Source organism: Salvelinus sp. IW2-2015, unplaced genomic scaffold, assembly GCF_002910315.2.
Source record: "Salvelinus sp. IW2-2015 unplaced genomic scaffold, ASM291031v2 Un_scaffold1379, whole genome shotgun sequence".
In the NCBI taxonomy this organism is placed as follows: Eukaryota; Metazoa; Chordata; class Actinopteri; order Salmoniformes; family Salmonidae; genus Salvelinus; species Salvelinus sp. IW2-2015.
In genome coordinates, this window is record NW_019942869.1 from 90,141 (window position 1) to 117,271 (window position 27,131).

General features: G+C 44.3%; 1 protein-coding gene across 1 annotated transcript in view; it reads right to left on the minus strand.

Annotated features, from left to right (window-relative positions):
* The window catches only part of LOC112070611 (clathrin coat assembly protein AP180), a 32,043-nt gene extending 6,445 nt beyond the window's left edge, over nt 1-25,598 (minus strand). Inside the window, exons 1-20 of the mRNA XM_070439053.1 lie at nt 24,900-25,598; nt 24,529-24,803; nt 18,536-18,678; nt 18,016-18,091; nt 11,941-12,043; nt 11,618-11,711; nt 11,181-11,292; nt 10,851-10,957; nt 10,644-10,685; nt 10,023-10,084; nt 8,586-8,591; nt 8,414-8,426; nt 8,224-8,318; nt 7,978-8,054; nt 7,826-7,840; nt 6,219-6,311; nt 5,327-5,500; nt 4,955-5,029; nt 4,634-4,714; nt 4,023-4,088 (exon numbers count right to left, since the gene is read on the minus strand). Of these exons, the coding sequence (XP_070295154.1) occupies nt 4,023-4,088; nt 4,634-4,714; nt 4,955-5,029; nt 5,327-5,500; nt 6,219-6,311; nt 7,826-7,840; nt 7,978-8,054; nt 8,224-8,318; nt 8,414-8,426; nt 8,586-8,591; nt 10,023-10,084; nt 10,644-10,685; nt 10,851-10,957; nt 11,181-11,292; nt 11,618-11,711; nt 11,941-12,043; nt 18,016-18,091; nt 18,536-18,678; nt 24,529-24,658 (1,564 nt within the window). The 5' untranslated portion in view covers nt 24,659-24,803; nt 24,900-25,598. The remainder of the gene's footprint in view (nt 1-4,022; nt 4,089-4,633; nt 4,715-4,954; nt 5,030-5,326; nt 5,501-6,218; nt 6,312-7,825; nt 7,841-7,977; nt 8,055-8,223; nt 8,319-8,413; nt 8,427-8,585; nt 8,592-10,022; nt 10,085-10,643; nt 10,686-10,850; nt 10,958-11,180; nt 11,293-11,617; nt 11,712-11,940; nt 12,044-18,015; nt 18,092-18,535; nt 18,679-24,528; nt 24,804-24,899) is intronic.
* Nucleotides 25,599-27,131: the final 1,533 nt, after the last annotated feature.

Below are 27,131 nucleotides of genomic sequence, written 5' to 3' on the forward strand. Positions count from 1 at the left end.
GGAGGGGGGAGAGATAGGAATGGAGTGGAGGGGGGAGAGGGAGGGAGAGAGAGAGAGAGAGAGAGAGAAGTGAGAAACAGCCACAATAATCCTCTCTGATCATAACAGAGGGGTCCTCCTTACGAGTGGGATTACCATGACAACCCATCGAGAGGGTCTCCATGACAACAGTGATCAGAGAGGAGCACAACATTGGAATGTTAACAAGAGGCAAGTCCTCATACTGATACTCAGTATGACTGAGGGCTTATACTGTGCCTCAACACACACACTCACACACAGTTAAAGTGATACTCTCCATGTAATATAAATCAACAGCATAAATATGCTGTCTACTCAACTCTACTAAATAGTATTACTATCCTATTAGCTAGCTTGTTTGAGARGGGGCATCATCCTTTGTATCTTGGTGACAGTAAGGATGCAGCCACTACTCTAGAGGGAGGAGGCAGTACCAAGCTAAATGGGCATTGTGATGTGAGCATCTCACACACCCTATTTATTAGGCATCTGTCAGAGCAGAGGGAAAAGAACAGCAGCAGTTGCTCTCTTACTGCAATGCAGCAATGCACTGTGGGAAACAGCACATCAATGAGCCAGAACACTCACCCAATCAGAGAGCAGGAAGCAAGCAATGAGCCAGCCCCAGAGCCAGATGGAGAGAGAGAGGAGCAATAGAGGGACGAGAGAGAAAGAGAGAGAAATAGAAAGTGAGAGAGGACAAAGATTGTGAGAGAGCGCGCGAGTGAGTGAGATAAAGTGCAGCGGGAAAGAGAGAGAACAGAGGGAGGGAGGGAAAGAGAAGGAGAGGATGTAAGGGTAAGAAGAAAGGGACAGAAGGACAGTAGTGGAGGGAAAAATAATGGAGTGAGTTGAGAGATGACAAATGTTGCGAGAGAAAGAGAGATGGAGGAGAGAGAGAGTTAAGGCTTAAGCAGTAGTACTTGCAAATCGTCATTTACATAACATGCATGGCAGTGACAGCCTTGATCATAAACCTGGTAAGCACAGGGAAAGTTGCCACAGTAAAATGTGAAAAAGTCAACCAATGAACACACCAACAGAGAGAGAGACAACTATGGAAATAATCTAGAATGAGAATGACCATACACAACAGCATGTGCATGTGGAATGGCCATAAAACCAAGGTATGTTCACAAGTTACATACACTCAGGATGTATTCATTCAGACAGACATGTTCATATACAGTACCAGTCAAAAGTTTGGACACACGTACTCATTCAAGAATTTTTCTTTATTTTTACTATTTTATACATTGTAGAATAATAGTGAAGACATCACAACTATGAAATAACACATGGAATCAGGTAGTAACCAAAAAAAGTGTTAAACAAATCTAAATATATTTTATACTTGAAATTCTTCAAAGTAGCCACACTTTGCCTTGATGACAGCTTTGCACACTCTTGATGACAGCTTTGCACACTCTTGATGACAGCTTTGCACACTCTTGATGACAGCTTTGCACACTCTTGGAATTCTCTCAACCAGCTTCATGAGGAATGCATTTTCAATGGTCTTGAAGGAGTTCCCACATATGCTGAGCACTTCTTGGCTGCTTTTTCTTCACTCTGTGGTCCAACTCAATTGGGTTGAGGTTGGGTGATTGTGGAGGCCAGGTCATCTGATGCAGCACTCCATCACTCTCCCATCTTGGTCAAAATAGCCCTTACCTMCCCTCCAGGACACCTACAACACCCGATGTCACAGGASGGCAAAAAATATAATCAAGGTCATTAACCACCGAAGCCACTGCCTGTTCACCCCGCTTCCATCCAGAAGGCGAGGTCAGTACAGGTGCATCAAAAATGGGACAGAGAGATTGAAAAACAGCTTCTATCTCAAGGCCATCAGATTGTTTAACAGCCATCACTAGCACAGAGAGGCGGATGCCTACCTACAGACTCCAACTTGTAAGTCGCTCTGGATAAGAGCGTCTGCTAAATGACTTAAATGTAAATGTAAATGATATCATTGGCCACTTTAATAAATGGAACACTAGTCACTTTAATAATGCCACTTTAATAATGTTTACGTATCTCGCATTACTTATCTCATATGTACAGTTGAAGTCGGAAGTTTACATACACTTAGGTTGGAGTCATTAAAACTTGTTTTTGTCAAAGCCATCCAACAAATTTTCTGTGTTAACAAGACTATGAGTCTTTTGGCAAGTCGGTTTAGGAATCTACTTCGTGCATGACACAAGTAATTTTTCGCAACAATTGTTTAGCAGACAGATTTATCTTCCTGTAGTCACAATTCTGTGGGTAGACGTTTACATAATCATAAGTTGACTGTGCGTTTAAACAAGCTTGGACATTCAGGAATGAATTGTCTGGCTGTTTAGAAGCTTCTGATGAGGCTAATTGACATCAATTTTGAGTCAATTGAGGGTGTAAGCCTGTGGGAGTGTATTTCCAAAGGCATACCTTCAAACTCAGTTGCCTCTTTTGGCTTGACATCATGGGAAATCAAAAGTAAATAGGACCAAGACTCAGAAAAAAGTTGTAGACCCTACCACAAGTCTGGTTCATCCCTTGGGGAAATTTCAAACGCTGAAGTACCACTACGTATTCTATATAAAACTGTACAAACAACCGCAGTCTGGGAGGATGTCGGTTTTTTTGGGTTATTGTTCTGTTGAAAAACAAATGATAGTCCCACTACGCGCAAACCACATGGGATGGCGTATCGCTGCAGAATGCTGTGGTAGCCKTGCTAGTTAAGTGTGCCTTGAATTTTAAATAAATCACTGACAGTGTCACCAGCACCCCCACACCACCTCCTCTATGCTTCACGGTGGGAACCACACATGTGGAGATCATCCTTTCACCTACTCTGCGTCTCACAAAGACACGGCGGTTGGAACCAAAAATCTCAAATTTGGACTCATCAGACCAAAGGACAGATTTCACCGTGTCTGTTGCTCGTGACCCAAGCAAGTCTTTTCTTTTTATTGGTTTCCTTGCAGCAACTCGACCATGAAGGCCTGATTCACGCAGTTTCCTCTGAACAGTTGATGTTGAGATGTGTCTGTTACTTGAACTCTGAAACATTTATTTGGGCTGCAATTTCTGAGGCTGGTAACTCTAATGAACTTATTCTCCGCAGCAGAGGTAACTCTGGGTCTTCCTTTCCTGTGACGGTCCTCATGAGATCCGGTTTCATCATAGCGCTTAATGGTTTTTGTGACTGCACTTGAAGAAACTTTCAAAGTTCTTGACATTTTCTGTATTGACTGACCTTCATGTCTTAAASTAATGATGGACTGTTGTTACTCTTTGCTTATTTCAGCTGTTCATGCCATAATATGGACTTGATCTTTTACCAAATAGGGCTATCTTCTGTATACCACCCCTACCTTGTCACAACATAACTGATTGGCTCAAATGCATTAAGAAGGAAAGAAATTCCACAAATTAACTTAACAAGGCACACCTGTCAATTGAAATACATTCCAGGTGACTACCTCATGAAGCTGGTTGAGAGAATACTAAGAGTGTGCAAAGCTGTCATCAAAGGGTGGCTAATTTGAAGAATCGAAAATATATTTTGTTTTGTTTAACACTATTTTTGGTTACTACATGATTCCGTGTGTGTGTGTGTTGTAATATATATATACATTATATATATATATAAATAATGATATAGAATTACTATATTTATTATCATTATTATTCACAATTATTAATAATCGAATAACCTAATCTATATCTAATATACATATGAATAAGATTATATTACATGATATTATGTATCTGAAGTACCCAAAAAGGCCACTAGATGTCATCTGATAGAAATCCAAATAAACCTTCAAAGTAACCAAAGATTCTGGTCGTTTACTGGTAAATTTAGAAAGTTTCCAGTAATACACCCTACCTTTGTAACCCTATATGTGGTGTATTTACTGTTATATGTCTTGCATACAATGTGAATGTTCATGCCTGTTGTTTGTGTCATGCCTCGTGGGTGTGTRGTGCATCGGTAGGTACATTACCTGCCATCAGCTCAGCACCAGAGGCAGCTGCAGGTGCAGCAGGTTGGGTTTCTCCACCGGTGGAGTCTAATGGGTCAAACCAAACCATACCAGGCCAAGGTGGGCCAAGCCATTAACAGTGCAGCATGAGGGCAGAGAAGAGTTAAGAAGTCAGCCATCGGCTCCACACTAGGAACGCCAAACAGATAGAACAGCGTTATCAWTGTCAGATAGGACAGTAGACATACACAGGTAAACACACGTACACACCAATAGTCTCAAACACACCAATAGAAACTCCTTTGATCCCAATATGCTGTGACAAGTCTACATCTACTAAGTGATACAAACTCAAAAAATTGTAGAGGACGTTGAAAAGTCAGTCCATCCTGAATAKCACAGCTAACTCCTTAACTACAGTAACAACTTTATGGGTCACCAAAAACATACAGAGAAACGGAACGAGAAATGCTGATGAAGGTGAATAACATGAAAATAATCAATCAAATAATCAGTTAAAGTTAGGGCTTTCCTGCTTAGAAAGATTTTTACAAAAGGCCACTCATTTGAAGACCGTCGACCAGCAGCAAGGGGGATAGTGAGAGGTGGGGGGAGGGTGTACATTTACCCACCCCCAAACATGTCCATGATCGCCCCCTTGTCCGTTGGGGGGTCTGAGGAGAGGAAGGGGGCAGGGGAGGAGAATGCATCTGCTATAAGGGGAGGGGTAGAGGAGGGGTAGAACACACAGTGTGTGAATTATGTGCAAATGTCACAGTATAATTCACACGTACATCACACAATCAAACAAACCCATACCAACTAAACAAACTCACACAAACAACAAAATACAATAAGTATCCTTGAATTACAATAATGCACAAATGTACATATAAAAAACAGCACTCCAAACACATGCTGAGAAAGAAGGCAGATGGAGTGAGTTTGGGTACCTGCTCCAAACATGTCAACACTGGGGGCAGGGTCTGCTTTGGTGAAGCTTGGATCTGGCATTGAATCAAACATAGCTACAGGACAAGTACACAACACACACACACAATTTAAATGAGAACAGCAGACTACAAACAATGACTCATTAGATTAACAATTGTGATTGAAAGCCAATGCAGGAGCAGAGAGGCACCTGGGGAGAATGCATCCAAGGAAGCTTGATATGTGCAAGTTAGCCTCACAAAGAGAAAGGAACAATGCAGTTGACGGGTAAAATGCAGGAGAGGACAGGACACAGATGCAGAGTAGAGGACAAGGACAAAAGAGAAGAAAAGAAAAGGTTAAAAAAGTACCACACACGTGTAAACATTTACCACTGAAGAGGTCTATCGATGGGGTGGTGYGGGGGATGGGTGCTGCGATGGRGGATGAGGGGGCAGGAGGGGGCGCCACTGAGTTAAAGCAGTTGTTCTCCATWGGCATCATGGCAAACAGGTCCAGCCCTGGGCCTACTGCATTTGAGCTGCTACCAGTGGGGGCAAAGGGGTCTTTGGGAGGAAAGAACCAGGGAGGGGATGACAAGGGGGATGGAGATATTACACAACCACCATAACACAGTYTGAAATAAACCTAGAGGTATGGCAAGAGCTATATTCTGTGAAATAGGGAGGAGGAATAGGTGCATTCGGCTGAAATTCTGAAGATACGAGCTTAATTAGGGAGTTCACCGCTCCATATTCTTCATAAACATASAGTACATGTAAAACACTATGAAGTACCGTATGATCAAGAGAATCTGGAAAATAAGCATGAAAAATGATAAGAAAAGAACACGATTTGTGAAAAGAGGGAAACATATTGGAGAAAGCAGTATTAGTAGTATTCACACTCTCTCATTATACTCTCTGAAATACCCATACTAGACCAGATTTACAGAGTGTAACCACAGAGCTTGCAGATGCATTTTGGGATTTACAGAGTGAAAGGAAACCCCAGGTGGTATCTATCATGGTGGTCAACCACTGTCCTAAAATCAACCTCAGCAACAATCTCCATAGTAACAGCAACAGCCATGCCCAGAAACAACCAACAGCAGCACCTTTCTAGGGAAACTAGCTACACCCACTCACAGCAAAGGGATCAACTGTTGGAACACACTCTCCACACACACAAACACATAAGCATGGATGCACCGAGCACTCGAGTACAGCCACAAAAATATACACACAGCCATTTACACAGGCAGACACASGTCCTGTAACCCACCGGCTGCGGCGTCGGCAGCTGGGGTTGGCGTGGAGGCCGGGGCCCCGCCCTCGGCCGCGGCATCAGAGGCGGGAGCAGGGGTGGAAAACGCATCTGATACCCAACACACACACAGACGACAGAGAGCGAGGTACAGCGAGAGATACGGAGAGAACAGAGAAAAGAAACAAGACAGACAAGAAAGAGAGTAAGTCAGAACAGGAAGAAGCCACCTAAAAGATGGTCTGTGCCTCAGCAGAGTTTAGAAATACTACTTTTACTTTGTTAGGTATTTCATTTACTTAATATAGTGTACCTATATTAAATACTTGTAATGTAATGTCAGGCATAAGATATGTAATATACTTATTTTATTGCAGAGAGATATATTGCAGAGAGATACTATTTAACTGAGCCATCTTTTGATTACTGTAATAAATTCAGTTTAGATTAGTTACAAAACATTTACTTTGTGGCATGAATGATTGACCGGRGAAGGATAAATGAGAATACAGACAGGAGGCACAGCAAGGCCTATGGAAGGCGGGCTTTAGCTACAACTAAACTAGAAAGRGGTAACTAGGTCTGTTGCACTACATAACTGGACAAGCAGGCCACAGAATGAAACCAGAAGCAAAGCAATGTGTCTTTTAGGCGGCAATAAAGAACATGAGTCTGTTTGATAGATTGGCTTTTCTCTGAAGTTAAGGAAAAGCTGTCGGACTATCAAACAAAATGAAGCATGTGAAAATGTATGGGTAGCATGTCTGAGTGGGTCTACAAGTGTGAGCATGCTTGTCTCTGTGTGTAGATCTGTGTCAATGAGCATAAGATGTACAAAATGCATACCAGTATGTGTGTTGCTTGCCATGTTCTTCCCAAATGGATGTGTTTGTTTTGGGGTATCTGGGTCACTGTGTGTATGTACATGCAGAGACTAAACATATGCATTAGTGTGTGTACATGCATGTAGAGAACACTACACTGTATCTCCTGTGTGTGRATGTGGAGGGTTGGTTGGGYTTGAGCTGTCCAGCAGAGATTCTGTGGTTGGGAATCCTCCAGAAGCCCACTGACCTCCCAGCAGATCCATATTCGTCGCACCGGAGGAGGTGGTGGCGGCCGCACTAGGGGGAGGAGCCAGAGTGACTCCTGGCTCTGCGGCTACAGGGGTGGGCGTTACCCCCGCGGGAGAGGGAGCGGTGTCTACAGCGAGGGTGGGGTCAGGAAGCATGGACTCGCCCATTTCTGCAGGTACCCACGTGGTGTACCAACCAAACCCAAAACAAGGTACCAAAACAACCCCCAGAAATCATCCCCCAAAATACCCCATAGMAACCAAAGCAACCAGAAAGGCCCCGTTAGAACCAAATGAAGGTATCAAATCAACCCAATTTCAAAGAAACAACCGAAAAACAAAATCAACCCCAGAATTAAAGCCCCCGAATGAACCAAACCAGGGGATGGGAGGGAGGGATAGAGAGCAGAGAGAAACAAAGAGAGAGAAATAGACTATTGAGACTAGAGCAACACTATGAAACACATTGGGAGATCTAGAGATGACACGCTCTGTTAATGTTAATACACTAGAGAGGTTAAAGCCAGGGGCACTGTGGGATAACACTCACCTGATCCAAGGAGGTCTGTGGCAGCATCCCCAGAACAGCATGGGAGAAYGTGATGGAGGAAAATGCAATTATATTCATGTTAATTAGATAATGGAACTACCAGTAAGTTTTAATTAAGAATTAAACTATCAAGTTTTGATGTGGGACATTACCTCCCCAGGACATAGGGGCTGCTGAGGCTCCTGCTGACGGACCAGAGGAGGACAGAGGGTCCAGATCAAACAGAGAACTAGAGAGAGATAGAGGGATAGAGAGAGAATGGAAGGGGAAGGAATAATGGACTCTTATTCACAGTTTTACCAAATAAATGGAACAGATAGAATGGTTGAATGCCAGAACTGAGGAAATCCCTGAGGTGACGAGGTAAACTGTGGTAGGCAGAGGAAGTAGTCACTCACTCAGTGGCTTCTTCGGGTGGCGGCACTAGGGTGGGCACAGCGGCTGCAGATTTGGCGGGGGTGGAGGTCGGGGACACGTTATTGGTGGGGGACCCCTGGAATAGAGAGGGAGAGCCTTATTACTATCTATGTGTCGACATATAACCAGAAATAGAAAGGCAGGGAAAATCATTTGTAATCTTCAACTCACCTTTGTTGGAGACCTGAAAGAGAGACGGAATAGTTCATATTTAAATTTCATCKGTGCTAGATATCACCTTTCACAGCTGAAGTCATCTACATTTAAATGATCTTTWAAACTTATTTTCATGACTTTACAATAAACTCATCTGTCAAACCCCAAAGAAATCGTTCCTGCTCACCCTTCACTTTGATCCCCAATGATGAACAGAAAGGAACAAAGAGAGAAGAAGGATTAAAGGAAAAGATAACACAAAACGGTCTTGGGAACTGTGGTGTTGGGACAGGATTCAGCCTGCCACCCATTCACAAACAAGCGAACCATCATTAAATAGGGATTACATTTCTCAAAACACATAAATAATGTGCACATTTGAAAGATATGTTAATTCTATGTTGACTGAAATTATTGGAAAATTTAAATGATTGTTATCACGTAGACTAGTAATAGCACTTGGACGCTGAAATTACCAAATTAGCATTCTCAGATGGCAAATATCCTAATGTTATCTACATAAAACATTTTGGCACAGTTTCTGTATTTTGTCATTGATATTCTGTGGCTAACAACACTGTCAGTTCAATAATTGATCTTTGATTGAAAAGGGATAGCCTGTATGGATAATGAGCATTATATACAGTCTAATATTATGAAGTGTTCTTACTACGTGAAAACAAGCARCATTTTTTTCAATAATATTCCTCAGCATATAATTATCATATATTTCAAATTCTGTGCTCGTTATTTCATAGTTTTAACAAATGTAATTCATATTTAACGATAGTTTTGCTTATTTATGAATGGGCTGGAAGGAGGAAAACCAGCCTGATCTCAGTGCATTTCGTATGTTTCTGTAAGTAAATCCGAGACACTCCATTTAGTATGATAAGTTAAGTTTCATATTGTATGTATTCATTTGTGGATGTCCATCACTCATTTTGTAAGATATGTTACCAATTACAATTCGTTTTATATGTTCTGAATTTGCAAAACGTATGATATGTTACGAATTCTAGCTAGGTGGCTAAAGTTAGCTAGACTAGGGGTTAAGGTTAAGTTTAGGAGTTAGGTTAAAGGGTTAAGGTTAGGGGAAGGGTTAGCTACAAGGTTTAGCTAAAAGGGTTAAGMTTAGGGTTGGGGAATGGTTAGTTAACATGCTAAGTAGTTGCAAAGCAGCTTAAAAGTTGTACGTAGTTGAAAAGTTGCTAATTAGCTAAAATGCTAACGTTGTCCATCATGWSKWTCAAACTTGTAGACTTTGGTRTGCTAAACGTTRGCATTATACGCTCACCCATCCACCCTGACCAACCACCCTACTTTCGTTTTTTCCTTAAGTAACCATTTGTCTTATATAAACATACCAAACGTAATAWATCATARTGTCCCGGATTTACATTTACTATGTTACATCTAGTCTATGAGACCAGGCTGCATTCGATCAGGAACAGGGTCAAGTGGGCAGGGCTAAATAAGGTGAATAGAGCCCAAGTTATGAGTCTATCTAGTTTCTCACCCTCTCATTTCTCAATTCAGATTTTCTCTGTGTACAGACACCAAGAGAGCCATTTCCGCATTTTAGCTCTTTTTGAAATGGTGTGGTTAGAGAGGGTCCTCTTACCCCTTCTTCCCCTCCAAGCTGTTCATGTGTGTCTCCAGAGACTCCAGGATGCTACTGGGAGCCTGAGGGTCAGAGAAGAGAGAACCAATCAGAGACACAGAAACAACAGGTTTATGTGACTGACTTCCTTACTCATCTGCATGCCAACACTTCAAATAACACAGCARCCAATTCTATTTKTATGGCAGCACCACTCCAGACCCTTKATTTTTAACTCATCCCACTACCCCACTTTTCTATAAACTCAACGGCCTGTAGAATGAAGTGTTAAGGAACATTTWACTTAAACTCTTCAGTCGTTTGTGCACGGAAGCACACACACATGCAAATAAACACACAGAAATGCACTGCAGTCAGAAGTGTCAGTCTGTAGAATTATCCCATGCCAAAACCCCATCCTCCCAAACAGGCACTCTGCCAAGCCACTCCATGTCTCTATGGTTACCGGGTCCTCGATAGGCTTAAAGGGACAGTCCTCATCGTCTGAGTCTATGAGGTTCGTCACCACTCGAGGGTGCAGACACTGGGATCGCAGGGGGGAGATTAGGATGGATGTGTGTGTGTGTGTTACAACTATGCCATTATCCTTCCAGAGAGAAAGCACAAAGACCAGTGACTTACATAGTTGATGTCTGGAATGTCATTTTTTTCGACACCGACTGTCTGTGGAACAAAACACACACAAGAGACAACTTCACAATCATATCCGTGCATCATAACCTTACGTTCAAAATAGAGAGACACTGTATGTGAGCAAGCTCGGTGTGAGTTTCACTTGGATATAAGTTAGTTAGAATACAGCCTAATCCGTTAAGAAGTTTCCTTTACCTCAGCGAGCTTCATGAACTCTCCGATCTTGGTGACCCTGGTCAGGAACCTCTTATAGATCTCCAAGGCCTCCTTGCAGTCGCTCTTCTTCATCTTAAAGTATTTCTCTACAGACATTTAACAGTTGTTAAGAATAACAACATCTTCTAAATCGCTACACGGTGAAAGGAAGTAACTTATCTTTTAATTGGTCTGCTTCCCAAATGGCACCCTTTTCCCTTAATAGTACACTACTTTTGACCAGGGCCCATAGGTCTCTGGTCAAAAGTAGTGCACTATAAAGGAAATAAGGTGCCATTTGGGAAGCACACAATGACATGTCTAGCTCACCTAATAGATTAATGACCCCATCGTTGTAGGAGGCAAACAGCTTGACCAGATCCTTGAAGAGCAGCAGGAACGCTGCGTTGATGATAGGGTTATTCAGCTCCTTGGGGTGGACCTGGGAGAGAAAGAGAGACCTTTCAAAAGCGTTTCATTTATGTAGTTCAACAGAAGATGCATTAAACTCCAGCAATATTCTGCTGTACTAAAACATTGTTCACCCCCACAGAAATGTCAGGGTCAATAGAACAAATAGCATCATTGCTATTGAGAGAGAGAGAAAATGTAACACAGGAAAATAAACAGTTGGTTAACAGTATTCTTTGTGACCTGACATAGTACAGTGGTCAGCTAATTCACAAATGACCAAAGGCCCACAGACAGACAGACAGGCAGACAGACAGTTGTAAACAGATCAATGATAAACTGCATGTCCAACTCACATCAAACTCCAGCAGTGTGTCGATCTGGGTCTGCAGGACGGGCATGCCTTTTAACAGCTTGTCTGGAGCCATTGTCCTCATCACCCCTTCAGCACTGTGGAGGAAACACACAGGGGAAAGCATAACGAGGGCCTCATGGATGAGGTAAATTACAAAATGTCCTCAGTGATGAGGTGAATGACAGTATGAGGTGGGCCTCAGTGACGAGGCGAACGACAGGTGGGCCTCAGTGACGAGGTGAACGACAGTACGAGGTGGGCCTCAGTGACYAGGTGAACGACAGGTGGGCCTCAGTGACGAAGAGAGACAGGGAAGTGACTGACCCTTTCTTGACTTTGGTGAAGTCGAAAGCCATCTGGCGGTAGGCAAAGGCCCTCTCATTGAGGTAGCGGCCGTAACGTCTGATGAACGTAGACATGTCATAGCCTAGAGAAAGAAGAGAGCACCACATTCATGTCACACCAAAGGTAAAGCTCCTGATGAAATGTAAAGGCCATTCAGTTTTGCAAGTCGTGTATCTGATTGTAGAGGAGRTTTGAAGGGGATTGAAGGGGAGGGTTGCAGTAGCTCTTTTTCTTGTTTACGTTAGGATGAGAGACAGTACGATGAGACACGGGATCTATAATGAGACCAGGGCAAGACACTGGTGACAAGCGCAGGAAATAGCAATCAGAGGCAGGAAGCAGTTTAGTGTGCGTGTGAATGTGCGTGCAAGAGTGCATGGATGTGTGTACAGATGTAGGATCTCCATTTGAGCCAGTTTGCTACAGAGGAAAATAATCCRYCAGCAACAGGAAATGTGAATTATTATGTGGACTATAATTAATGGACATTTTGGTAGMGGTTGATACCTGATTTTCCCTTACGAAAATGTATGAAATTTCAAAGTGGAAATTAAAAACTTCAGAAGCCTTTTTAAACCTCAAATACACTACAAGTTTGAAATGTCCAGCATTGCAGGAAAGTTCTCCTGCAACAGGGTGATCTTGTTGTGGTTCTTAATGTTTTRCCCCATAATCCTGGACTATCAGACCACCATTTTATTACGTTTGCAATCGCAACAAATAATCTGTTCAGACCCCAACCAAGGATCATCAAAAGCCGTGCTATAAATTCTCGGACAACCCAAAGATTCCTAGATGCCCTTCCAGACWCCCTCCACCTACCRAAGGACGTCAGAATAAAAAAKCGGTTAACCACCTAACTGAGGAACTTAATTTAACCTTGCATAATACCCTGGATGCAGTCGCACCCCTAAAAACAAAAAACATTTGTCATTAGAAACTAGCTCCCTGGTATACAGAAAATACCCGAGCTCTGAAGCAAGCTTCCAGAAAATTGGAATGTAAATGGCGCTACACCAAACTGGAAGTCTTCCGACTAGCTTGGCTAGACAGTACCGTGCAGTATCGAAGAGCCCTCACTGCTYCTCGATCATCCTATTTTTCCAACTTAATTGAGGAAAATAAGAACAATCCTAAATTTATTTTTGATACTGTCGCAAAGCTAKCTAAAAAGCAGCATTCCCCAAGAGACAACGYCTTTCACTTCAGCAGTGATAAATTCATGAACTTCTTTGAGGAAAAGATCATGATCATTAGAAAGCAAATTACGGACTCCTCTTTKAATCTGCGTATTCCTCCAAAGCTCAGTTGTCCTGAATCTGCACAACACTTCCTGGACCTAGGATCAAGGGAGACACTCAAGTTTTTTAATACTATATCTCTTGACACATTGATGAAAATAGTCATGGCCTCTAAACCTTCAAGCTGCATACTGMARCCTATTCCAACTAAACTACTGAAAGAGCTGCTTCCTGTGCTTGACCCTCSTATATTGAACATAATAAARGMCTCTTTATCCACCGGATGTGTACCAAACTCACTAAAAGTGTCAGTAATAAAGCCTCTCTTGAAAAAGCCAAACCTTGACCCAGAAAATATATATTTTTTAAATTGGCCTGTACCCGAATCTTCCATTCCTCTKAAAAAAAAATMAAAAAGCTGTTGCGCAGCAACTCACTGCCTTTCTGAAGACAGACAATGTATATGAAATGCTTCAGTCTGGTGTTAGACCCCATCATAGCACTGAGACTGCACTTGTGAAGGTGGTAAATGACCTTTTAATGGCTTCAGACCGAGGCTCTGCATCTGTCCTCGTGATCCTACACTTTAGTACTGCTTTTGATACCATTGGCCACCACAGTCTTTTGGAGAGATTGGAAACCCAAATTGGTCTACACCGACAAGTTCTGGCCTGGCTTAGATCTTATCTGTCAGAAAGATATRKGTTTGTCTCTGTAGATGGTTTGTCCTCTGACAAATCAACTGTAAATTTCGGTGTTCCTCAAGGCTCRGTTTTAGGACCACTATTGTTTTCACTATGTATTTTACCTCTTGGTAATGTCATTTGGAAACGTGTTAACTTTCACTGCTATGTGGACGACACACAGCTGTACATTTTGATGAAACATGGTGAAACCCCAAAATTGCCCTCCCTGGAAGCCTGTGTTTCAGACATAAGGAAGTGGATGGCGGAAAWTGTTCTACTTTTAAACTCGGAAAAAACAGAGATGCTAGTTCTAGGTCCCAAGAAACAAAGATCTTATGTTGAATCTGACAATTAATCGTAATGGTTGTGCAGTCGTCTCAAATAAAACTGAAGGACCTCGGCGTTACTCTGGACCCTGATCTCTCTTTTGACGAACATACCAAGACTGCTTCAAGGACAGCTTTTTTCCATCRACGTAACATTGCAAAAATCAGAAACTTTCTGTCCAAAAATGATGCAGAAAAATGTATCGTGGCTTTTGTCAATTCTAAGTTAGACTACTGCAATGCTCTACTTTCCGGCTACCCGGATAAAGTACTAAATAAACTTCAGTTAGTGCTAAACACGGCTGCTAGAATCTTGACTAGAACCAAACATTTTTATCATATTACTCCAGTGCTAACCTCTCTACACTGGCTTCCTGTTAAGGCTAGGGCTGATTTCAAGGTGTTACTGCTAACCTACAAAGCATTACATAGGCTTGCTCCTAGCTATCTTTCCGATTTGGTCTTGCGGTYGATACCTACACGTATGCTACTGTCACAAGACGCAGGCCTCCTTATTGTCCCTAMAATTTCTAAGCAAACAGCTGGAGGCAGGGCTTCCTCCTATGGAGATCAATTTTCATGGAATGGTCTGCCTATCCATGTGAGAGACGCAGACTCGGTCTCAACCTTTAAGTCTTTACTGAAGACTCATCTCTTCAGTAGGTCCTATGATTGAGTGTTGTCTGGCCCAGGAYTGTGAAGGTGAACGGAAAGGCACTGGAGATACGAACCGCCCTTGCTGTCTTTGCCTGGCCAGTTCCCCTCTCTCCACTGGGATTCTCTGCCTRAAACCCTATTACAGGGGCTGAGTCACTGGCTTACTGGTGCTCTTCCATGCCGTCCCTAGGAGGGGTGCGTCACTTGAGTGGGTTGAGTCACTGATGTTATCTTCCTGTCCGGGTTCGTGCCGTGGGGATGGCAAAGTGGGTGGGGTTATATCCTGTCTGTTTGGCCCTGTCTGGGGGTATCTTCGGACAGGGCCACAGTGTCTCCCGACCCCTCCTGTCTCAGCCTCCAGTATTTATGCTGCAATAATTTGTGTCGGGGGGCTAGGGTCAGTCTGTTATATCTGAAGTATTTCTCCTGTCCCCAGTCCACCTGGTCGTGCTGCTGCTCCAGTTTCAACTGTTCTGCCTGCGGCTATGGAACCCTGACCTGTTCACCGGACGTGCTACCTTATCCCAGAGCTGCTGTTTTCAACTCTCTAGAGACAGCAGGAGCGAGAGATACTGACCTGAGCCAACTGACATTTACTCCTGAAGTGCTGACCTGTTGAACTCTCTACAACCACAATGATTATTATTATTATTATTATTATTAGAACCAGCTGGTTATCTATGAACATTTGAACATCTTGGCCATGTTCGTTATAATCTCCACCCGGCACAGCCAGAAGAGGACTGGCCACCCTTCATAGCCTGGTTCCTCTCTAGGTTTCTTCCTAGGTTCCGGCCTTTCAAGGGAGTTTTTCCTAGCCACCGTGCTTCTACATCTGCATTGCTTGCTGTTTGGGGTTTTAGGTTGGGTTTCTGTACAGCACTTTGTGACATCAGCTGATATAAGAAGGGATTTATAAATACATTTGATTGATTGAATGATTGATTAAGATCCCACATCTGTACACGTACAGTACTATGTTTCGCGTGCGCACATTGCATGCTTGCTACTGTTCATTATGTAATTATAAGGCCAGTAATTTCCTCTCTTTCCAGATGGCCCGTCTCCTCCTGTCTCCTTCAAATCCCTCCTGTCTCTGCCTCTCCTCCTGTCTCTGCCTCTCCTCCTGTCTCTGCCTCTCCTCCTGTCTCTGCCTCTCCTCCTGTCTCTGCTTTATAAGTACATGTGATTTATTGATTAAGATCCCACATCTGTACACGTACAGTACTATGTTTTGCGTGTGCACATTGCATGCTTGCTCCTGTTCATTATGTAATTATAAGGCCAGTAATTTCCTCTCTTCCAGATGGTCCGTCTCCTCCTATCCTCCTCCTGTCTCCTCCTGTCTCTGCCTCTCCTCCTGTCTCCTCCTGTCTCTGCCTCTCCTCCTGTCTCTGGCCTCTCCTCCTGTCTCCGCTCTCTCTGGCCTCTCCTTCCTGTCTCCTCCTCTCTTTCTTGCCTCCCGCCTCTCTCTGCCTCTCCTCCTGCTCTCTGCTCTCTCCTCCCGTCTTCTCCTGTCCCGCCTCTCCTCCTGTCTCCGCTCTCCTCCTGTCTCCGCCTCTCCTCCTGTCTCCGCCTCTCCTCCTGTCTCCGCCTCTCCTTCCTGTCTCGCCTCTCCTCCTGTCTCCTATGTTCGCTCCTCCTGTCTCCGCCTCTCCTCCTGTCTCCGCCTCTCCTCGTCTCCTCTGCCTCTTCGCTCTGCGCTCTCCTCTCCTCTCTGCCTCTCCTCCCGTCTCCCCCGCTTCTCTGTCTCCGCCTCTCCTCCTGTCTCTTCTTCTCTCTGCCTCTCCGCTTTCTCTCCGCCTCTCTATGCCTCTCCTCCCGTCTCCGCCTCTCCTCCCGTCTCCGCCTCTCCTCCTGTCTCCGCCTCTCTATGCCTCTCCGCCTGTCTCCCACCTCTCTCTGCCTCTCCTTCCTGTCTCCGCTTCTCTCTGCCTCCCTCCTGTCTCTTTCCTTTCTCTGCCTCTCCGCTTCTCTTCTGCCTCTCCTCCCGTCTCCGCCTCTCTCTTCTCTCTCTCCTCCTCCCTCTCCGCTTCTCTCTGTCTCTCCTTCCTCTCTATGCCTCGTCCTCCCATCTCCGCCTCTCTATGCCTCTCCTCCCGTCTTCCGCCTCTCTAGCCTCTCCTCCCGTCTCCGCCTCTCCTAGCCTCTCCTCCGTCTCCGCCTCTCTATGCCTCTCCTCCCGTCTCCGCTTCTCTCTGCTCTCCTCCCGTCTCCGCCTCTCTCTTCTTCTCTCTGCCTCTCCTCCCGTCTCCGCTTCTCTCTGTCTCTCCCTCCCGTCTCCGCCTCTCTATGCTCTCCTCCCGTTCTCGCCTCTCTATTGCCTCTCCTCCCGTCTCCGCCTCTCTATGCCTCTCCTCCCGTCTCCGCCTCTCTATGCCTTCTCCTCCCGTCTCCGCCTCTCTATGCCTCTCCTCCCCATCTCCGCCTCTCTATGCCTCTTCCTCCATCTCCGCCTCTCTATGCCTCTCCTCCCATCTCCGCCTCTCTATGCCTCCCTCCATCTCCGCCTCTCTATGCCTCTCCTCCCATTCTCCGCCTCTCTATGCCTCTCCTTCCCGTCTTCCGCCTCTCTATGCCTCTCCTCCCATCTCCGCCTCTCTCCCGTCTCTGCTTCTACTCTGCCTCTCCTCCCGTCTCCGCCTCTCTATGCCTCTCCTCCCATCTCCGCCTCTCCTCCCGTCTCTGCTTCTTCTCTGCCTCTCCTCCCGTCTCCGCTTCTCTCTGCCTCTCCTCCTCTCTCTGCCTATCCTCCCGTCTCTTCTCCTCTTGTCTCTACCTCTCGGCCTCTCCTCCCTGCCCTCACCCCCGTTCTGCCTCACCCCCCGTCTCTGCCTCACCCCCGTCTCTGCCTCACCCCCGTCTCTGCCTCACCCCCCGTCTCTGCCTCACCCCCCGTCTCTTTCTCTTTCCACCTCATGTCTCTTCCCGCCTCTCCTCCTCTCTCCACCTGTCTCTGCCTCTACTCCTGTCTCTGCCTCTCTCTCCTCCAGTCTCCTGTTCTCCTCCTCCTCTCTCCTCCTCTCATCCTCTCCTTCTGTACCTCCAGGTAGTCTCACATCTCATCTACTGTATCCGTTTATGGTCTCAACTGGGAGGGAATCCACCTGCTTCCCTCCACAAACATACAGGAAGTGCACTTACCGTGGGAGCCTGTTTTGTCGATAAAGTTGCTGAGATTGAACAGAGCGGTCCTGGAGGCCAGGTACTGGATGAACCTCTGAGGAAGCAGAATGACAATAAAGCACTGACACTCTGAAACACCTTACAATGAAATAGGCTGATTAAACAAAACCAGAATCCAAGAAAAATAAATCAGGACAATTAAGGCTTATTTACTGAAATAGTCAACTACAAATTCAGTGCTAGTATGTTAGTCCAAAATTGAGACTTTATAATTTACAGTGTGTGAAAGCATGTCTTTTGCAATACAGCAACTTAATATGTAAATATAGCTCCAGACAAACACAATGGTGATTGATAACCATGTTTCAGAACGAGCTCTAGTCTGCAGCAAGACTAATAGCACTGTTTCCAGCACCATGGACAGCCACACTCACAGCTCCCCTGGGATGAATCAAGACAGCCGTGTAGCTGTCCATGGTGCTCAAACAGTCCTAATTGGTTTTTATTGTGGTTGTGCACTAAAATGCTGCCCTCTGACCTCGTTTCCATGGACACACATGTGGTGTGTGGTGACTAGGGCCTTGAAGACAACAATCCAGCTGGCGTTGGTGGCCCTCTCAAACAGAGTGTCGGCCATCTGAGGGATGTTCACGTTGGTCGCATTGGTGGCCGATATCAGATCTGAAATACATACAGATAGGTTTGTTWGTACTGTGGGGAGAGGCTGTTCGTTCAGCTCAGTGAAACTGTTCTCTTATTGATTGTCGATCCGTGAAACGGTCAGACATTTTGAGACAGTAGAATATAGCAGGATTTGTTAGGATATATCAAGGTATTTAAAGAGGGTAAAAATCATGATGAGTAAGTACAATTTCAAAGTGTTAAGACATGCTGACTGCCAAGAAAAMATGTAATGTGCTGRCGTAGCTGATAGTGAAGCCTCACCCCAGGTCAAATGAGACTCAGTCTCCCTTGCTCCATTCATGTGCTCTGTGATTTTTGGAGTAGGAGTGCTGGGCTGTGTGTGTGTGTGTGTGTGTGTGTTTGTGTGTGTGTGTGTGTGTGTGTGTGTGTGTGTGTGTGTGTGTGTGTGTGTGTGTGTGTGTGTGTGTGTGTGTGTGTGGTGATTCTGCTACTGGAATGTGTGAAAGCCATAAAACAGCCTCTGGGGGTTGTTCACTTCACTGTGTACCTAGTGGAGCTAGGCATTGCCAAGTCAGACATCCATTTGGGAGTCAGGACACACATACCAAGCCTCAAAGAGCCACCAACACTGCTGGAAAGGATCCAACACACAGATAGAAGTAGTGCACACACACACACACACAGACACACACACAGACACACACACACACACACGAAGAGACAGACAAAGAGACATACAGACTGCCATTTAGACAGACTGACCGACAGGTCTGACTCAGAGAGCAATCACCTCAACTCAGCTCTTTGGGATACAGTACCTGACAGATTAGCTGCTCGGAAGAGAGAGGGGGATATGAGATGTCATCTGGCCTTTATTGGTATATTTTATCACACTAATGTTAACCAACCATCCCTCCTAGGATCGGGAAGGTTGCTATAAATCATAGCCAAACCATGTTTCTGTACTTCCAAAAGGCGGAAGCTTGTCCAGCCAAGGGATGGAAGGCTGCAATATTATCAATGGTTGACCAACACTGACCAGACTAAAACGAGAGTGGGGATGCATGAGGAAGGCTTGTTGGTCATTTCATGGTTAAAGGGCAGGGGCTTTGTCCACAGATGAATATAAATCAGTAAGGAGTCTGGTGTGGTGACCCCTCTCCCAACAGCCACACACACACACACACACACACACACACACACACACACACACACACGTCTCCAGTTAGAAGCTTTTGTGTCCAGTTCTTGGTGAATGTTGACTGATGTACTGACTGTACATTCTTATAAAAAACAGGTGCTATCTAGAGCCTGAAAGGGTTTTTCGGCAGTCCCCACCGGAGGAACCTTTGAAGAACACTTTTTGGTTTCAGGTAGAACCCCTCTGTGTTCCATGAAGACCCCTTTCCACAGAGGGACAGCCAAAGAACCCTTGTATGTTCTCTCTCTCCTAAATGTATCTGCTTCTCCCAGTAAAACAGTTGGTGATGACAGCCCTAATATTCCTGTCTGTCCCTGCTTTGCTCGGCTCTGTTTCCTACACCACAGCTCAACCATATGTTCCATCTCAACAGGCAACCCTGTGGTGTGGATTTTATGTGTGGAATATTTGTGGCCCACTATTTTGTTTCCCACACAAACATATGTGTGTTCATACACGCACACACACACACACACACACACACACACACACACAACAGAGCAGTGTGTGTGTGTGTGTGTGTGTAAGTCTAATGATGATTGACTGATCTAAATAAAGACTCAGTAATCCACAGCAGACAGGAGAGCTGTAAAAATGAACTGGTAGGGGAGTCTATAACAAGGCACACAGGACTGTGTGTGTGCATGTGCGTGTGTGTGTGTGTGTGCGTGCGTGCATATGTTTGCGGACTGCCTGGGTGTGTGTATTGTTGTACTCACACACCAGACTGCTCCGATGTTAGAGTGACAGGAATAGGCCAGATTAAAATCAGCTAGAAGCCAGCGTATAGGCGCCAACCCATTACCCTAACAACACTCCTATGAGACCACACACACACACACACACACACTTGTTAAGCTTGTCCAGAGGTATCAGCTCAATGATTCACTTACCAGATGACTGAAAACGCCTACACACGCACACACACAGACACACGCTGTGTCCATGCATGCGGGTATAGGCTACACTGACCACTAAACCAGTGATTCCTGTCGCATCACTGATCTTCAATGTATTTTTATCATATTGCTCAGAGGGAACAGGTTTGTCAAATTTAACGAACTGTGTTTCACCACAAGAGGAAACAAGAAGAGTCCTATCAAAATGAAATACATTTCAGACATCTCGCTCCTTCAGAGTAAGAACCAATAAAAAACAACATTGAAACCCATTTCTCACTCTGAAACACCAAAACAAGARAGAAAATAGCATTGTAAGGATATGCTACTGTCCAAAATGACTATCTGTTGAAGCACTCTGGAGTRGTTTGCCCTCCACTGTGCCTTCCCAGAACCCCCCTTTGTGTCAGCCCGAGTCTTTGACCCGCTCTACAATCTGTTTCTAAGGCAACTGCGTCTCAAGGGTCAGCAATCATGKCACAATGATGAAGGACAACAACAACTATCTTCTCCGTTACAATGGCTTCACACAAAGACTAGAGGGGTAATGCTTGATGTATCATCACATTGGCACATCAATGTCTGTGGCAAAGTGTATAGGGTCATTGAGACATACAATATTTCTTATTTCATGTCTAGYCCTCGGGCATTATCTGTGGAATCTATGCCTTATGCCATCAAACTTAAGGCCAAGAGATATGTAATATACAGTACCAGTCAAAAGTTGACACACCTACTCATTCCAGGGTTTTTCTTTATTTGTACTATTTTCTACATTGTAGAATAATAGTGAAGACATCAAAACTATGAAATAACACATATGGAATCATGTAGTAACCAAAATAGTTAAACAAAACCAAATATATTTTAGATTCTTCAAAGTAGACACCCTTTTCCTTGATGACAGCTTTGCACACTCTTGGCATTCTCTCAACCAGCTTCATGAGGTAGTCACATGGAATGCATTTCAATTAACAGGTGTGCCTTGTTAAAAGTTKATTTGTGGAATTTCTTTCCTTCRTAATGAGTTTGAGCCAATCAGTTGTGTTGTGACAAGGTAGGGGTGGTATACAGAAGATAGCCCTATTTGGTAAAATACATACCTTCTTTATTTGTGTTATATGTATTGTTTTTGCTCCATTTACAAAACTATTATTATTGAATATCGGTATAAATATGGAATGATTAATTATAGAGCATGGTTGATGAACTCGTGGTTTTTGGTTTTCTATTAGAATTATCATGGGTATTTAAAAGCATTATGTGTTCCCCTTCCCTTTACCTATTTAGTTTTTTTGGCAGAATGGGTCTACTAAGCCTCCCGTATGGCGGCACCTTACAGTTTTTTGACCGCTACGCCACTAAGCTGCTACTAGTCTATACCTTTTGTTTACAGTTTAAATCTGACCGCTGTGCCTTTGATTACCTATGGAATATAGCCTATGAAATGACCTGTTGTTTGGAAAATGTAGAACTTTGAATTCTCTGTTCTGTGGTTGCTTTTGAAGCGCGTCTTACTACGGCGTCACATACCTGTGGCCTCAAGGCAAGTTTGGAATTGGATTATCCCTGAGGAGATGACAAATAATATGCCCTACTGGAGTTTCCAATAATATATTTAGGTTAGACGGAGCCCTTGCCTAAAAATGTTGGCCTAATTAAATGTTTTGGTGTTTGAAGAGAATGTTGCCTTGAGGGCACTAACTATGTGGCAAGAAAATACTATAAGGGAGACATTGTGCCCTATATTTATTTAGTTTTGAAGGGCCATGAAGTTGATATACACTGTACATGCACAAGGATTAACTGCAAGGCAAGAGACATAGCTACAGGTACTCAACTATCAATGTCACAACACAGACAAGACACAGACAATATCCTTCCACCTGGATAAAGACAGGATCCATTTGCATTGTGCTTGTTTAATCACGCTTATCGTATTTGGTTAACATGTGTAAAAAATAAACTACTATAGTAAACATACACMGAGTATACCAAATATTAGGAACACCTTCCTAATATTGAGTTGCACCCCCTCCCCCATTTTGCCCTCAAAAGGGACGCAATTCGTCAGGGCATGGACTCTGCAAGTTGTCGAAAGCATTCCACAGAGACGCTGGCCAATTTTGACTCCAATGCTTCCCACAGTTGTGTCAAGTTGGCTGGATGTCCTTTGGGTGGTGGACCATTCTTGATACACACAGGAAACTGTTGAGTGGGCAAAACCCAGCAGCMTTGCAGTTCTTGACACAAACCGGTATGCCTGGCATCTACTACCATACCCTGTTCAAAGGCACTTAAATATTTTGTCTTGCCCATTCACCCTCTGAATGGCACACATACACCATCCATGTCTCAATTGTCCCCAGGCTTAAAGATCCTTCTTTAACCTGTCTCCTCCCTTAACAAGTGACATCAATAAGGGATCATAGCATTCACCTGGTCAGTCTGTGCCATGGAAAGAGCAGGACATATGTGTATTTTGTTGGGTAAGAATCTCCCTTCTCTGGACAGCCATACTCTGAGTTCTCTGCCTCTCTCTGTGCAATGCTATGCTAATCCCCAGCAGTCTCCTGCCTACTTTAGCATTAGCATGGTCACCTTTGGCTGTGTAAATAATAGAGGCCAGTCATTGGCTGATTAATGCATTATTCAGTGGGGAGCGTATCACACGATATAAGTTCTGAGTCTTGCTAGACCTAGCCTGAGACTGGGCCGGCCACCTGACCACACACACAGGCAGAACACCATTCATCCACGACTGCTTTAGTCCGACTCGGGCTGCTAGGCCCTATGCCAGCGATTCATATTGTCTTGTCATGAGGCGGACCCTGAGTCTTTATAGAAGCAGGGCTGATTCAGGGAAAAATGGATACTGGTGAATAAGCAGAATTGGACGTTAAGGTCTATCTGTCTACAGTAGGCCTGCATCTATCTGTTTTCTAGTTGTTGCCCATTTCATTCACACTTGATATAGTGTATATARAGGCTACACCTGTGAAACCAAGTGAGGAAGCTCTTTAGCTTATCAATAACAAAGACAACTACAGTAGCAGACACTGCAGCCGCTGAAGACTTGAAGACATGCACTCCTGCCATATGTATCACMTAAGGGAAGCTTGGGAGGTGTAGTGTGCAAGGACAAGTGAACAAGGGAAAATGTAATGTATTGTGACTAGGCCTCTGTGTGAGTCAGTCTGTTTTGAGTTATGACCACCTTTCTCTCCAATCACTGTGAGCTACACATGTAGGATGACTAGGGGTCACCATTGGGGTCATCTCCATGGTAACATCAATACATGGTAGGCCTCTGGTCATGCAGGGCGGGAGCATAGAAATGTAATGCATTGGTTGATGATTCAACAAGCTCTCACAGTCTCACATCAGAATTAGACAACATTTCTAAGTTGTTCCAAACGTCAAATTACTAAGGGTTATAGGTTAAGTTTAGGCATTAAATCWGAACTTTTAAGGTTAGATTTAAGTTTAGGTGTTAACTACGAAATCTTAAGGTTATGTATTAACTCTGAATGGTTAGGGTAAGGGTTGAGATTTGGGATAGTCTTAAAACAATAATCTCAAAAACAACGTTCTATCGCTGGATTCGAACGTGCAACGTTTGGCAATGGATGTCAACCATTTTTTCCCGTAGATATCTAATCAATTCATGATACAGTGTTCTTCACTTGATAGTGTGTGTGTGTGTGTGTGTGTGTGTGTGTGTGTGTGTGTGTGTGTGTGTGTGTGTGTGTGAGAGAGAAAGGGTGGGGATGAGAATGCACTTACATTCCAGGTGCTTTTTCTTGGGCGCCATCACCTCGTGAGTGGTTGCTTTGCAGACGGCGCGAGATACCTCTGATCCCGTCAACTGGTACTGCGCAGCGGCAATACGATCCGTGAGCGTCTGCCCCGACATTTTCTCCTCGTGTAGTCGACCACCTTAAGAATTTATTTAACCAAAGAGAGAAATAAAAGGCGGTCTTGCTACAGGAATACGGGTATCAACGATGCCAGTGCTGTGCGGTCCTCTCCAAATCCCCGACGTATAGGCCTGTGACCTTCTGGATGGGCGAACAATTTTCAATATTAGCTCAAATAAATAAATCAAGATTTCATTTGACATTAAATAATTGGGTCACGTTGATGTGTGCTCTGACCTGGGTAGACTTAAACAAGATTGCCTTCTTCCTTCTGTGTCCCGCTATACCGTTCAATTCAGCACCTTGGATAAAGTCACTCTTACGTAACACTACGCTGGAAATACAATGTATTTCCTCAGCCCACAGCAATAAAGCAATAATAAAGAAGCAATCAGGAGATTGAAAACGTTGCGACCYCGCAGCGTTTCTTATCCTTACAATGAATGGGTTTGGCCAAATGTCCAACCTTCATCAAACATACATTGAATATTCCGTTATCCGTTTTGCAGGAGCGTCGGATACACGGTCAGTGTTTCCTTCTCCACGACGCACGCAAAAAAGGCAAACKGAAGGAGTAAAATGCACCGGGGGGCTTTCAAAATAACGATTTTGTAGTGACGCACAGTCGGGTCGTTGATTAAAATCTTCGCTCCGGACGTTTTCTTCTGATSAAGAATGTCTGATAGGCTCGTTGCTCTTCTCTCTCTGTCGAAAGCAGAAGTGCCTCTAACCCCTGTGGCAAGAGCCAACACTGACCGGCGCACCAATCCAAGGAGGCTGAATAGGCTACTAGGCTATACTGTATGGAGATGTTGGAAATAATTGTGTCTTCCACTCACTCGAATGTATGTTTATTTGGACTATATATCCTCTCCCCCCGTGCAGCGTTAGGACAGGGTCAGGTGACACTTCATTAACAAACCCGACACACGTCCATCCCACGCTCACCGTGGCGCGTTCTTAAAGGGGAATATTCCTAGGCCTACTGTATAGCCTAGCAATCATATCATTAATATGTCAAATGGTTTACGAGTGAGCACTACTGCAATGGTGCAAAATATTAAAGAGCCAGATTTGAACCKCCTGCGCACAGGAAGTATATTTTCCAAATGGCACGTGCCCTCAAGATGCTACTCGCTCTCCCATCACTACTGTCATCCTTCCCTGCGGTTGTTCACCCTGGTCATTGACACTTTGCCACACACGTATAGGCTTTATTATGCCCTATAATTAGCATAACTGTATTGCCTAGAGCAAAGTTATTATAGTTTTGTGTTTTTATATTAGTTTTTATTTCTATCCGTTTTTGTATTATTATTTGGAAGTAGGTTTATTTTCAGTTGGTTTTCAGACCTGATTTGCTAGTTTTGATTTAGTTTAGTTATATACAAATATTTATATTTTCAAATCAAATCAGATAGTATTTGTCAAATGCACCGAAAACAACATGTGTATAACTTACAATGAAATGCTTACTTAAAAGCCCTTAACCAACAATGCACTTTTAAGAAAATACCTAAAACAAGTAAGAGATAAGAATAACAAATAATTAAAGAGCAGCAGTAAATAACAATAGGTGGGTACCAGGTACAGAGTCAATGTGTCGAGGTAAATGAGGTAATATGTACATGTAGGTAGAGTTATTAAAGTGACATAGATAATAACAGAGAGTAGAAGCAGCGTAGAAGGGGGGAGGGGGGCAATGCAAATAGTCTGGGTAGCCATTTGATTAGATGTTCAGGAGTCTTATGGCTTGGGGGTAGAAGCTGTTTAGAAGCCTCTTGGATCTAGGCTTGGCGCTTCGGTACCGCTTGCCGTGTGGTAGCAGAGAGAACAGTCTGAGACTAGGGTGGCTGGAGTCTTTGACAATTTTTAGGGCCTTCCTCTGACACCGCCTGGAATAGAGATCCTGGATGGCAGGAAGCTTGGCCCCAGTGATGTGCTGGGACGTACGCACTACCATCTGTAGTGCCTTGCGGTCTGAGGCGGAGCAGTTGCCATATCAGGCAGTGATGCAATCCGTCAGGATGCTCTCGATGGTGCAGCTGTAAAACCTTATGAGGATTTGTGGACCCATGCAAAATCTTTTCAGTCTCCTGAGGGGGAATAGGTTTTGTGGTGCCCTCTTCACGACTGTCTTGGTGTGCTTGGACCATGTTAGTTTGTTGGTGATGTGGACACCAAGGAACTTGAAGCTCTCAACCTGCTCCACTACAGCCCCGTCGATGAGAATGGGGGCGTGCTCAGTCCTCTTTTTCCTGTAGTCCACAATCATCTCCTATGTCTTGATCAAGTTGAGGGATAGGTTGTTGTCCTTGCACAACACTGTCAGATCTCTGACCTCCTCCCTATAGGCTGTCTCATCGTTGCCGGTGATCAGGCCTACCACTGTTGTCTTATCGGCAAACTAATGATGGTGTTGGAGTCGTGCCTGGCCGTGCAGTCATGAGTGAATAGGGATTACAGGAG